The sequence below is a fragment of the Beta vulgaris genome, chromosome 9 (genome assembly GCF_026745355.1).
Source record: "Beta vulgaris subsp. vulgaris cultivar EL10 chromosome 9, EL10.2, whole genome shotgun sequence".
In the NCBI taxonomy this organism is placed as follows: Eukaryota; Viridiplantae; Streptophyta; class Magnoliopsida; order Caryophyllales; family Amaranthaceae; genus Beta; species Beta vulgaris.
Genome location: NC_079210.1, coordinates 22,882,624 through 22,896,415, shown reverse-complemented (window position 1 = coordinate 22,896,415; position 13,792 = coordinate 22,882,624). Strand labels below are relative to the sequence as shown.

The 13,792-nt window shown below is 40.8% G+C and overlaps 1 protein-coding gene across 1 annotated transcript; it reads left to right on the top strand.

The window, feature by feature from the left end:
- Positions 1 to 1,006: 1,006 nt before the first annotated feature.
- Positions 1,007 to 1,336, top strand: LOC125493529 (uncharacterized). Its single transcript, XM_048636982.1, has one exon. The coding sequence runs from the start codon at positions 1,007 to 1,009 to the stop codon at positions 1,334 to 1,336; it is 330 nt and encodes a 109-aa protein (XP_048492939.1).
- Positions 1,337 to 13,792: the final 12,456 nt, after the last annotated feature.

Genomic DNA, 13,792 nt, shown 5'->3' with positions numbered 1-13,792 from the left:
TTGGGGTCAACGTTCAGCTTATGAGTGATGATGTCGTGTTCAATGCCTACCATATCTTCATGGCTCCATGCGAAACAACTTATATTTTCTTTTAGGAATTCAATGATCCGCTGCTTTTCTTCAGCTGGTAGGGATGAAGCAAGTTTATGCCAAATTGCTGAACGTTATTTACAATTAGGCGTTAACAACTAACTCCTAAGATCCTTTTGTTCATGGCATGATGCTTTATAAGCGGTTTTTACTTAAATGCTATTGTAAAACAGTTTGGCGCCCACCGTGGGGCTCTACAACTAAACTCCCATAAAAATCCCAAAAAGAAAATACACACATTTCACCCTAGGAAAAATGACTGATGATACTGCCGAAATGATGAAGGCTGCTTTGCTGAAAGCTCAGGAAGATCTTCGCCGCACTCAATTTGAAACTCAACAAACTATTAATAGTCTCAGGAAGGAGTTGGAGTCCGTCAAAAGCAACAAAATGCCCAGGCTCCATGGCCAGGGATTGACCCCCCGTAATCTCAATCTTGATGATTCCAAAGCCAGCGAAGGCGAAGATGAAGGAAATGAGACTAGATCTGACGAAGAGGAAGAAGAGGCGGATCCTGCCGCTAAGAAGATGGCGCTTCTGGAGTCTCAGAACAGAAAGATACTCCGCATGCTGGCAAAGTTGCCTGGAGCACCAACTCCCGTAGCTGAAGAATCTCCCAATGGCTATGCGCAGTCCCCCTTCGTGGATGAAATTGCAAGGGCTAGGATCCCCAAGAAGATCAATGTGTCCCAACCTCACAAGCTGTATGATGGAGCTGCGGATCCTTATGATCATGTGGCGCAATATAAGCAAAAGATGTGGACCTTATCCATTCCTGAGCATCTCCTGGAAGCCACCATGTGCAAATCCTTTGGAGCCACCTTATGCAAAAGGAGTCGGATCCTGCCTCATGAAGAGAGTATTAATAGACAATGGCAGCTCAGCTAATATCATCTTTAAAAGTGCCCTCGAAAGCATGGGGCTGCAGGAAGCTGACATCCTCAAAAAAGCAACCGTCTTATTCGGATTCAATGGCGAGCCAGCTACAACGCTCGGAGAAATCATCCTACCTACCTATGCAAAAGGAGTCAACTTGCAGAGTAAATTCAATGTGGTAGATTGTCTCTCACCGTATAATATCATCATGGGAACACCATGGATTCATAAAATGCGAGCTGTGCCATCAACCTATCATCAAACTATCAAATTCCCTACCAAATGCGGAGTGCAAGAAATCAATGGCGATCGCAAGCTGGCAAGAGAGTGTTATAGCATATCCCTCAAAGCAAAGAAAGAGTCCAGCTAGCAATTATAGCAAGGTCCAGCGCCAGCTAAGCCAGCAGAGCAAGATGTAGATGAAGTAGCGCTGGACCCAGCAAAGCCGGAGCAGACTGTGCAGTTTGGGGCATCCCTACCAGCTGAAGAAAAGCAGCGGATCATTGAATTCCTAAAAAAAATATAAGCTGTTTCGCATGGAGCCATGAAGATATGGTAGGCATTGAACCTGACATTATCACTCATAAGCTGAACGTTGACCCCAACTCAAAGCCTGTCATGCAGAAAAGGAGGAAGTTCGCGCCAGAAAGAAATTTAATAGTTAATGAAGAAGTAGAGAAGCTACTGAAAGCTGGGAAGATCAAAGAAGTCAAGTACCCAGATTGGCTAGCTAATTTGGTGGTCGTAGGCAAGAAAAATGGCAAGTGGCGAGTGTGTATTGATTTCACCGATCTCAACAAGGCATGCCCAAAGGACCCCTTCCCACTGCCGCACATCGATGCATTGGTAGACGCCACAGGTGGACATGAGAGATTAACTTTCCTAGACGCATATTCTGGCTATAACCAGATACTCATGGACCCGACGGATCAAGAAAAGACGGTATTCATGACTGAAAGAGGTATTTATTGCTACAAGGTGATGCCTTTTGGATTGAAGAACGCAGGTGCCACCTACCAGCGGCTAGTTAACAAAATGTTCGAGAAGCAGCTGGGAGATACGATGGAAGTCTACATAGATGACATGCTGGTCAAAACAAAGCAAGCTGAAGATCACGTTGCTCATCTGCAAGATACTTTCGAAGTTCTAAAAAGGTATGGGATGAAGCTTAACCCTAGTAAGTGTTCCTTTGGAGTCCCTGCAGGAAAATTTCAGGGGTACATAGTTACCCAGCGAGGCATAGAAGCTAGTCCCAGCCAAGTGCAAGCATTGATCAATATCCAATCACCCCGGAACTTAAAGGAAGTCCAGAAGCTAACTGGGAGAGTAGCCGCGCTCAATAGGTTCATATCCAAATCCTCCGATAAATGCCACATGTTCTACAACGTGCTGAAAAAGAACAATGGATTTAACTGGACAGCCGAACATGAAGCTGCACTGCAATATCTAAAAGTTTACCTAGCTCAAGCTCCTCTACTTTCGAAGCCAGCTGCAGGCGAGACGCTCCAGCTATATTTAGCCGTCAGCAGCAAGGCGGTAAGTGCAGTGCTATCTAGGGAAGCAGAAAGTCAACAACTCCCAGTCTATTACGTAAGTAAATCCTTGTTGGACGCCGAAACCAGGTACACATCACTAGAAAAACTAGTACTAGCTTTGTACATGGCATCACGTAAGTTAAGACATTACTTTGAATCTCATCCTATTCATGTCATGACTAACTATCCTATCAAAGCTGTATTAAGGAAGCCAGAATGCTTAGGGAGAATGGCCAAATGGGCTACATCTCTAAGCGTGCATGACATTAAGTATCTGCCTAGGACAACTATAAAATCCCAAGCTCTAGCTGACTTTGTGGCAGAATTTAGTCCTGACCTAGCAGCTGCAGCTGAAGAGGAAGTGCATCACATTAATCAAGTGGGTAAGTCCGAATTCCGGCAGCTGTATGTGGATGGATCCTTGAATTTCAAAGCAGCTGGCGTAGTTGTAGTATTAAAGTCGCCACAAGGGGACATGATAGTACGCGCTATCTGTTGTGATTTTAAAGCTACCAATAATGAGGCTGGGTATGAAGCCTTAATTGCAGGCATAATATTAGCATGTGATTTAAAAGCTTACAGTTTACATGTGTTCAGTGATTCATTATCAATAGTAAGCCAGGTAAAAGGAGAGTACGCAGCCAAAGATTCAAAGATGGCGTCGTACCTGGATCTAGTGAAAGAAAAAGCAAAGCTATTCGAAGAGTTCAGTATAAAACAAATTCCAAGTGATCAGAACACCAAAGCTGACGCCCTAGCTAACCTGGGATCATCACTCAGAAAATGCGACTTCAAGTCAATACCAATATCTCATTTAGCTGAACCAGCCATCAGCAAACAGGTAAATGTGGTGCAACCAGATGATGACTATGCAGAAAGTACCAGCTGGACCCAGCCAATACTCAAGTACTTGGAAAGGGGCATCCTGCCAGAAGATAAGCTGGAAGCTAGGAAACTGCGAATGAAAGCTACCAGGTACCATGTCATTTCAGGTACCTTATTTAAACGAGCTTGCGCTAGCCATGACTTGTTGCAAAGATGCTTGGAGAAAGACCAGTGGGAGTCCACACTCAAAGAATTTCATGAAGATGAGTGCGGATCCCACACAACAGGAAGAAGCTTGTCAAATAAAATCCTAGCTTATGGATACTATTGGCCAACCATGCGCCAGGATGCCAAAAGGTACGTGCATAAATGCGAAAGCTGCCAAAAGCATGCGGGTATGTCCCACCAACCAGCTGAGGTATTGCACCCCACCTTGACACCTTGGCCTTTCATGAGGTGGGGCATGGACATTGTGGGAAAACTACCAGTGGCCCTAGGACAAAAAGTCTTCATGCTAGCACTTACGGACTACTTCTCCAAATGGATCGAAGCTGGGGCATTCTAGCAGGTAAGGGACAAAGAAGTAATATCCTTTTTGTACACTAACATTATTTGCAGGATCGAGTACCTAGCGAGATCATTGGCGATAATGGGTCACAATTCGTAAGTCATGAAACGAGGCAATTTTGCCATGAATGGAACATCAACCTGGTGACCTCAACGCCCAGGTACCCACAAGCTAATGGACAAGCTGAGTCCAGCAATAAGGTAATTATCAACGGTATCAAAAGACGACTAAAAGCTAAAAAAGGAAAATGGGCAGAAGAGCTGCCTAAAGTACTCTGGGCAACCAGAACAACACCAAGAGGTGCTACAAGAAGGACCCCATTATTCCTCGTGTATGGATGCGAGGCAGTGTTACCTGCAGAAGTTGCTATTCCTACAGCCAGATATGGTTTATTGACTCTAGAAGACAACAATGAAGAACTCAGCTATGACCTTGACACCATCGAAGAGGTGAGAGATAGTGCGCTAGTGAGAATGGCTGCACAACAGCAAGTAGTAGCTCGCAGCTTTAACAAAAATGTGAAGGCCAAAGTGTTCAAAATAGGAGACTGGGTTCTCAGGAAGGTGTTTTAGAATACCCAAGAGTTGAATGCAGGTAAGCTGGGAATAAGCTGCGAAGGCCCTTACCTAATTGACCAAGTAGTTGGAAAAGGTGCTTATCGCCTAGTCACTAAGGACGGGAAAGCGGTACCTATAGCTAGAAGCTGGAACGCTTCTTATCTCAAATTGTATCATTTATAACCTGGGGCAATAGCTAGGCTACCAGCCGGCCGCAGACGCCAGATTCCTAAGGAAGGCAACCATTGTTTCTAAACAAAGCATTGGTCCACCAGGTAAGCAAAGTTCTCTTATCTTTGTGATAGAATAATTCCTTAAAAAACATAGTGATCTAAGCATATTAGGACCATTGATGCCAATAGCCCACCTTGGTTTTACCCATGTGCAGACAAACGCAAGAGGTTGTAGCACCTAGTCAATCAGCTAAAGGTTGAAGCACCAGAGCTTAGCTGTATGGTCGTAGCACCAAGAAAACGGGCCCAACCAAAGCAAAACTCAAGTACATCAGGTAAAAACATCATCCGAAGCTGACAAGTATAAGCATGCATGCAAAAGAAATGTTTACTAAGCACTAAGCAAAAGTTTAAAAGATCCAAAGCAAATATGTTCATACAAAGACACGTTGCCCCTTAGGAAACGTAAAAATGTTCTAAATTAAAGTATTAGGAAGTTGAGGAATTTAGAAACTATGCTGGCATCATCACCAGCGACCTTATCCTTGTCACCTGGTGTGTCATCTTCTAGCTGACCAACTGCATTTGGAGACTCCGCTGTAGAAAGCTCAGAATCATTCGGTTTACCACCAGTAGCCAGAGCTCCAGAGCCGCCATAGAATCCAGCTTCAGGTACCTGTCGATGTAGGAGTTGATGCCTTTGTCATCCAGCTTCTTGAAGCATATCAGGTACGCCAACTTGGCAGTTTTTATAATCTTGGCTTCAGCTTGAACATCCAGAACTCTCTCATCAGCATCCCTGGTAGCTGCGGTCAACTCCCCTTTGAGATGTTCAATCTCCTTCTCAGTTGTGGGTATTTTTTTCATCCTTTTCCAACCTCTCTTTTTCAATCAGATTCACCTTAGCAGCCAACTTACTCTCAGCATCCAGCTTGGCCTTCTTCTCCTTCTCCAGGTTCGTCTGAAAGCTCAGATTGTCCTTTTGAAGGCGAGCCACCTTGGCATTAAGAGAAGCCACATTTGGTAGGCTGTCTCTAGCAGCTAGGAAGTTCTAAGTAACCTGGCTTAAAAGGAATAAAGAGTGAATATATATGGGTGCATTAACATCCAACATGTAAGGTAATCTATGGGGTATTGCTTACCTGCAATGATAGTTGCACAACGTGATTCAAAGTCACTTCTAGATCCTATCCCTTGAGCCTCTTTTGCGCGGCTGGGAAGAGAAGCTTTTCAGCTGAGGGCCAGATGCCACCCTCTAAACCTTCTTTAGCTAGAAAGTCGGCAGGTAAGCTTACAATGAATTCGTCCTTGTCTTCTTTGGAAGACTTAGCTGGGATGTCAATAATGGTCGGAGCAGTAGAGGAGCGTAGCTGCTTGCGAGGCGGCTTTTCATCTTGTGAATGACCGGAAGAGGTTGCTGATCTCTTTCTGTTTTTAAGCCTATCCATGGCATCCTCATCAGAAAGGGTGCTGGATTTAACTTGAGCTGCATGCAATAGCTAGTTTAGCCAGGAAATCAAAGTAAAATTTCAGAGTGAAAAGCAGAGTCATAACGTATAGTTACCAGAAGACATTGAGTTTGTGCGAGAAGAAAATTTGGAATCAAGTGGAGTGATTTCGGCAGGGGCAAGGGAAGTGCGATCCTCGAGAGGTAAACTGAACAGATCAGCTAGGCTTTTAGCTTGTTCAGGAATTTGGGAAATTATAGCGCCAAGTCCTGCAGAGAAAACAAGGTAAGAACCTAGTTATTTCATTTTTAGGAATAAAGGACAAATTGAACGAATGTATACCTTTGTTAAACCAACCCCCAACAAGAGAGTTCCTAGCTTCGCCCAGCGAGTCTTTCACTACAAAAAAAGTATCTAGTTTTCCATATAGAGTCAGAGGCAATGGTGCCATCTACTAGTGGGGGGTGGGGTGCTTTAGCTTAAGGGTTATTTTTCCTATGTCTGATTTTCTAACGCTATAAGCTGTCAAAAGTTCGTTTAAAGAGAACGGGGGATCCCATGTACTGGTAAGGGTTTCTAGAACTAGGCAGGTTTTCTAGAGAGCTGGCATTAGCTGGCCAGGGGAAAGGTGGAGCACCTCCATGAAAGATCTAGTGAGTGGTGAGAAATCATAGTTGTAGCCTAAAAGGAAAGGGTGTTCATAGTAGCAGATGTAATCTTCTGGGCAAGTTTCGGGCCTGCATGTCGAAGAAGGAATTATGATTTGGGTACCACCACGGAAATTCCCCAGTCTCTTAACCCTTCAATGTCTTGAGCAGTGATGGAGGAAGGAACGTCCTCAATTGCTTTGCCCATCAGAAGATAAATCGCAAAAGTACTTTGGAAAAGGAAAGAAAAAAAAAAGAAGAAGAAATTTACCTGTGGAAGATTATAGGCAAGGAAGCAAGAAGAAAGTGAATACTTTGGGCACAACGGTACAATATTCCAATGGATAAAAGTTTAATGTGCTTAAGAATTTATCTTTTTGCTGCTTATATCAAAACAGGTGCTAAGTGAGTTTATCTCTTAAAGGGGATATCATCCCAAGACGGAAAAATTTTGTTTATCTTTTTTAGGTGAAAAGATTTCTCTTATCTTTTGGATGTAGAAAGATAGATTTTGCAAACGTGAAAATTCTATCTTAATCATAAGCTGACATGTTTGCTAAAGTATTTTACCTTTTTTGGTAACTTGTGAATTTAACTAAGTTGCGCTTAGGTTGGCATCACAAGTTAGGGGCAATTGTTATGTCCTAATATTTTTCTTAAGTTGGGAAGTGCAGGTAGGACGTTTGTCATTACTATCTGGAGAACAGCTAAGAGGAGTCAGGTAGCAGTAATAACAAGTATTTGCGAGTTCCAGAAGATAATTCAAAGAGATTGCATTGGATACTAGTCAAGGCTTGGTCAAAAGATGTTGTTTCAGCAGTCATGCCTAAAAAATAGGGCGAGATCCATGGTTGAGCAGAAGATGGAGTTGTTCCTTGATTTTAGGAGATTGTGGCAAGATAGTAGGAGTTAGTTGTTAACGGCTAATTGTAAACAACGTTAAATAGAATGCACTTGTATAAATAGAAGAAAAGGATCTTAGGAGCACACAAGTTTTTCAAATCATTTACATTCAAATATTTTCTTTGCTTTTACAATACTCAAAAGTGTACTTAGCACAACCTATAAGCTGTAATTCTCAGATATAGTGGATTGGTGGACTCAATTCCACCCGCGGTTTTTTACCCTTCTTCCTGGGGTTTTCAGCGTCACCATCTCTTGGTTTCTTGTTTCTTCTTTGCATTTGTTCATTTTTGTAGCTAGCATTCCTCAATGCTCGTAGTTGCATCTTCGTTAGCTGTAGATCCTTAGCTAAGTTCTGCCTGATCAGAATTTGGCATAAATAAACGTCACTATGACCATTTAGTTCATATGATTGCAAAACTGTTTTAGCTAATTTGTACCGGCAGAACCTCTTAGTTTTGTTGAGATTCATCATGCTTTTTCAATTTATCTACTCTACATTAATTTTAATGGTCCTTCTCGAAGGTACCTTTCCTCATGAATTTATCACTTTTGCAAATGGTCCCCCCTATAATCATTCCCTCCGGATTACTACTTTTCCATGGCTTAAGCTTTGTCGCACGTGGTCTTCTCAATGGACTGGTTGGCATATTATTTTGGTTTATTTTGGACTTTGGCTTCTCAATTGGACTGAATTAGGTTGGCTTATGGTAATTTTTTCTCTAACAAGATAGCTGCTGCAGAGATCTTTAGCTTCTCATGTAATCTTGCTATCACCACTTCCTTTTCAGCATTATGATTGCACAGTCATTGATTGCGTAATTTATTTCGGGTTGCATACAAGTGTGTTAAGACTAAAGGAACTTTTTATTTCTTTGATGGACTGGGTTTTTAAAACCTTTTGGAATCAAATGCTTTTTCATTCGCAGAACAGTTTTCCACCCCCTCATGGTTTGTTCCTCTTTTTCAGGGTTAATTACAATAAGGTTGAACCGTCGTCCTGAATAAATTTTCTAATTACTCCTTTGGAATGGGTCTTCATGACCTTAAGGATCCACGTGTTTTGCCAATACCCTCTTTATCATAGAATTTTTTCTCTATGGATTATGCCTAAGAAATCTTCGATTTCTTCTATGGACTGGGTTGTTTCAACCTTATGGAATCGAGCTCTTTGTACCTCGCAATTGAATAGGGTTAGTTCTCTATCCCCTAATGGTTTTTTCATTGTTTTCAGCAAGCACTGCCTTACATCCAATGTCTCTTTGAGGCATTCTGCCGGTGACATCCTCCTTTGCTTGGTTGAGGTTAAGCCCTCTTTCTGTGCAAACCCCCCTCTCCATCTTGGTCCAAGGAACGTAAGAAACTTCTATACTAATTTCAAATGGGTAAAAACTAGGGTGCAATGGAGGGGCATAACCCGTCATGATACACTCATTGTCTTTTATGAAAGTCCTATGATGGAATATCCAAGGGGGTAAAAAACCCCAAACTTTGAGTGAGCTACTCTACCTAAAAAAACAAATATAATCCGGATATTGTTTTCATCATTGAAACCATAACTAATAATAATAATAGCCACCGAATTCTTAAAGCACTTAACTTACATAATAAACTAGTTATTGACTCAGTTAACCATATGGGTGGAATGTAGGTATGTTGGAATAACTCCAATATTACAGTTCAAAATCACTATTCTCATGACTGATTAGTTCATCTCGACGTTTTTATACAAGCCACGCAATTAAATTTATTCAGTTTTGGGCACATATTGCCCGGCTAAAAATGTCGAAAAAGATGCATTATGGACATATTTGAACAATTACATTACATCACTTCACTTTCCCTGGCTTCTGCTTGGAGACTTTAATGAAATGCTTTCTCCTAAAGACAAATTGGGGGGATATCGGTTGAAATCAAATCAACTTAATCGACTACCTTCTCTCCTCTCTAATTCCAACACCATTGACATTCCGTGCCTGCTACACTAGTAGAAAAAGGACAATTTGCGTCGCACAAACATGGAAACGACGTAAAAATACTATTTTCGTCGCATGCAATGAAGAGTGTGACACACAACATGGGTCCAGATACGAGCTGTAGTCATAAAAAGAAGATTTGCGTCGGTCAGTTTGAAGCACGCGATGCAAACGATCCAACAATGTGCGTTGCACGTGCCCAAGTGTGCGACGCAGATGACACAAAATAAGTTTGAGCCAAGCTTTGCGTCGAGTGGGCCACGACATACGACGCAAATTATGGGCTTCCCATATTTAATCTGCAAGTTTAGAGTTTCTCTTCAAACCCTATTCAGCCTTTTGCTATCTCTCTCTCTCAAACCCTTCAATCTTCATTAAGCCGTTTTCTCTCTCACTTCATCCGGCCGTTTTCTCTCACTCAAGCCCTTCATCTCTCTCACTCAAACACTCTATGACTCTCTCATCTCTTTCACATCTCATCTTTCTCTCACTTACCTTCAATTCTCTTTCGAATCTCAACAACGAAAGGGTTCGCGGTGTTTTGTGGCGAAGGTAAAAGGGGATCTCCAGCATACAAGATCTCGCCGGCGATTGAGTTTATGTATCTGAGATTGAGTAATTTTTGCAAAAAATAGGGTAATTTAGGGTTTTGTGTATCTGAGATTGAGTTTATTAAAGATACACTTCTTCGTTCTTCAGGCTAGCATCGAGCATTAGCCTTGAATTCGTTGTTCGAGATTCGGCTTTCCATCCACTGATTTTGTGTTTGAATAGGATGAAGATGAAGAGGCATGATTTTGTCATTAGTTTTATTTCTAGAAATTCAAGGAAAAGGTCAGGTTTAACTTTTTTTTTTTAGTTTGCATCTCATCAGATGTAAAAATTTCAGTTTTTTGTATAATTTCTGTAACTGTGTAATTAATTTTTTTTTCCTTTTTGTTGATTTGCTTATTTTTCTGTAATTTTGGTATTATTCTGTAATCTTTTTATTTTCATTTTCTATAATTTTTGTATTATTCTGTTATGAGGTTTTGTAAAAATACAATTTTATATCCAATCTAAAAATTCAAATTTTTTCCAGTTTAGTTTCTGAATTGCTGATTTGAATTCATTATTAAGTTGTGGATGAATTGGGCGTGAATTATGCTGCTGATGAATTAGCCTCGTTGTGGATGAATTGTGCGTGATTGATTAGCCTCATGTGCGTCGCACATAGCACTACATACGACGCATGTGAGCTTGGCTGCTGGGATTGAAAAGCCTCATGTGCGTCGCATGTAGTGCTATGTGCGACGCACATGAGTCATCTGCGTCGCATTTTAGTCTTCATGAGACGCAAATGAGTCTTGCCTCTATGACATGGGCGAGGATTCATTTGCGTCGTATGGTAGGCGGAGTCCGACGCAAATAGCTAATTAAATGCGTCGCGCCGTTGTGCGACGCAGATCCTGTATTCTGATCTGCGTCGAGGCCTGTGGCGTTGGACCCATGTCCGACGCAAATAGGCGTCTCACAACCGACGCAAATCGTCTAATTTTGTACTAGTGCTACAAGCTTAATCTTGAAGAGGTTTACGTAATAATAATCTTATTTTCGAGCCAATTGATAGAGCTATTAGCCACAATCCTTTAATGACGCGTTTAACAGATGCACCATTTTTTATGGTCCATTCACAATTTTAGACCATGATCTAGTGATCTTCTCCTCCATTGAAGGAAACTCCTATCGCCCACCTCCATTTTGGATCCAAAACTTTTGGACTTTAGATAAGTATTCACATTCTATTGTTAAAAAGAACTAGAACATTCCAATAACATGCTAGCAATTATTTCGCATTCGACAAAAACTCACCCGTATAAAATCTGACCTTAAAATCTGGGCTAAGACCAACTATAGAATATGACCAATAACTGGTTACAAATAAGCAAAAATTATACAATTAAAATTGTGGCTCCATCCTTCTAATGACATTTTAATCGGTTGATTATTCAAAAGGAGAAACTTCTTCTCTTTAATCAGAAAGCATGGGGCCGCTCTGCTAGAAAAATATGGTTAGCTCAAGGAGATCGCAACTCTCAATTCTTTCATAATAGAATAAAAAAATCTATGGCTAACATGACTCTTTTTAGACTAAAAAACGAAGTAGGGCAATGGGTTAATTCTCATGACGACCTAACTCACCTATTGTCTAATTCATTCAAAAAAAATCTGCGCTCCGCCCACTCAAATATTAGGGAAATTGATTTGAGCTTTGTTCATCATTTATCTCTTTAGCTGATGTGAACTCTTTACTTCCTCTTGTTTAGTAGAAGAAATAAAAGATGTCTTCTTTGATATTAACTCGCTTAAAGCGCCTGAATTCGATGGATTTGGAGGAAAATTCTACCAGGCTTATTGGCCCATCATTGAAAACGAATTGGTCATTGTCGTCCAAAGTTTCTTTTATCATGGTAAATTATCCCCGTCCTTGAACCACACTTTGATAACTCTCATTCCCCAAAAAGCCGATCCTGAATCTCCAGATTATTTCAGACCAATTAGTTTATTTTGCATTATTTACAAAGCAATTTCAAAACTTCTAGGCAATCGCCTCCGTCCTATTTTGCAATGAGAAATTAGTCCCCTACAAAATGCATTTACTCAAGAACACTCTATTAATGACAATATTTTAATTGCTTAAGAGGCCTTGAATACATTTCAAAAGTCTCAAAATAAAACAGGGTGTTGTGCCATAAATTTAGACATGGAAAAAGCTTATGACCTGTTCGAGTGGGATTTTCTTTAACAAACTCGCAAGGTTCCCCCCCCCCCCAATTGGATTCTCCGGATTAAGGAATGTGTTAGTAATGTTTTCTATTCAATCAAAGTAAATTGTCAACCCTCCCCTTGGTTTCGACCTTCTAGGGGTCTGCGATAAGGTGAACCTGTGTCTCCTTACCTTTTCATTTTATGAATGGAATTTTTCATCCAAAAACTAACTCTTCAAAGTGAATCTCGAGATTCAGGTATCGGTTTTAAGGTGCATCCCAAAAATGTCAATATACCCTACTTAATATTTGCTGATGATAGCCTCTTATTTTGCAAAGCAACTACCTCGGCTTGTAGAAATCTAAAAAATGTCCTTGATGACTTTTGTGGTCTTTTCACTCAATTAGTGAATTTTCATAAATCTACTATTATTTTCTATAAAAAGGTCTCCTCCAACCCGAAACGACTCTAGCTAGTCATTTTAATATGTTGCCTAATTCTTCTCTCGGAAGGTACTTGGGAATTTTCTTTAGTTCCCATCATCCCTCCTAAAGCTGACCTTGCTCATATTGTTCATAAGACTGACTAAAGGATTAACCTTTAGGAATCGGGGTTATTGTCCAAAGCTGGGACGCTCACCCTAATTTGAAACTCTACCGTCTTATACCTGTGCCTCCACTATCCTTCCTCCGGATTTGGCTAAATCCCTTGATACTCTTCACATGAAATTTTTTTGGCGACAAAATAAAGATAAAAATGCAACACCTCTTATTGCATGAATAAAGTATGTAGTCCCAAAGCGCAAGGTGGCCTTGGCCTAAGAAAAACGCTTCCTATGAACAAAGCTTTTATAGCAAAACTAGGTTGGAAAATTATTACGGAACCTACCAACTTTTTGGTGAAACTAATAACGCAAAAATATCTAAAGGGTCAATCATTCTTTAATTGTAAAGCGGAACCACACGATTCACCAATATGGAAAAAAATGTTACTCCAAAGATCTCTTCTGCAAAAAGGTATTATGTGGAAAATAGGTGACGACTCTCAAATTCTTTTTCGGCTTCAAAACTGGTCTGCTGATGAAAATTTAATGGAAAAACTTAAAATATCAGAAAACCAGCTTAATCTTAATATTCGTCTAAAAGAGTTCAATCTTCCTAATAGAACTTGGGATGTTGACAAACTAAATCTCTTGCTGTCGGATTGCATTCTTAATTCCATCAAAGGCCATCCTCTACCGGTAAACCCCTTTCCGGATGAGCCTATTTTGGGTCCTAGCTCTTCAGGCTTATTAGCAGTTAAATCTATACTGGCTAGCTCATAATCACTCGCCAATTCTAGAAAAATGGTCGCATCGTTGGATTTAGAAACTTGATATCCCACCTAAATTGAAAATTTTTATGCGGCAAATTTGCCACAACAGTATTGGGGTTAGAGTTGTCCTCG

Coding starts and splice junctions, on each gene's coding strand:
- LOC125493529 (XM_048636982.1), top strand. CDS start 1,007: ATGGGGCTGCAGGAAGCTGACATCCTCAAAAAAGCAACCGTCTTATTC.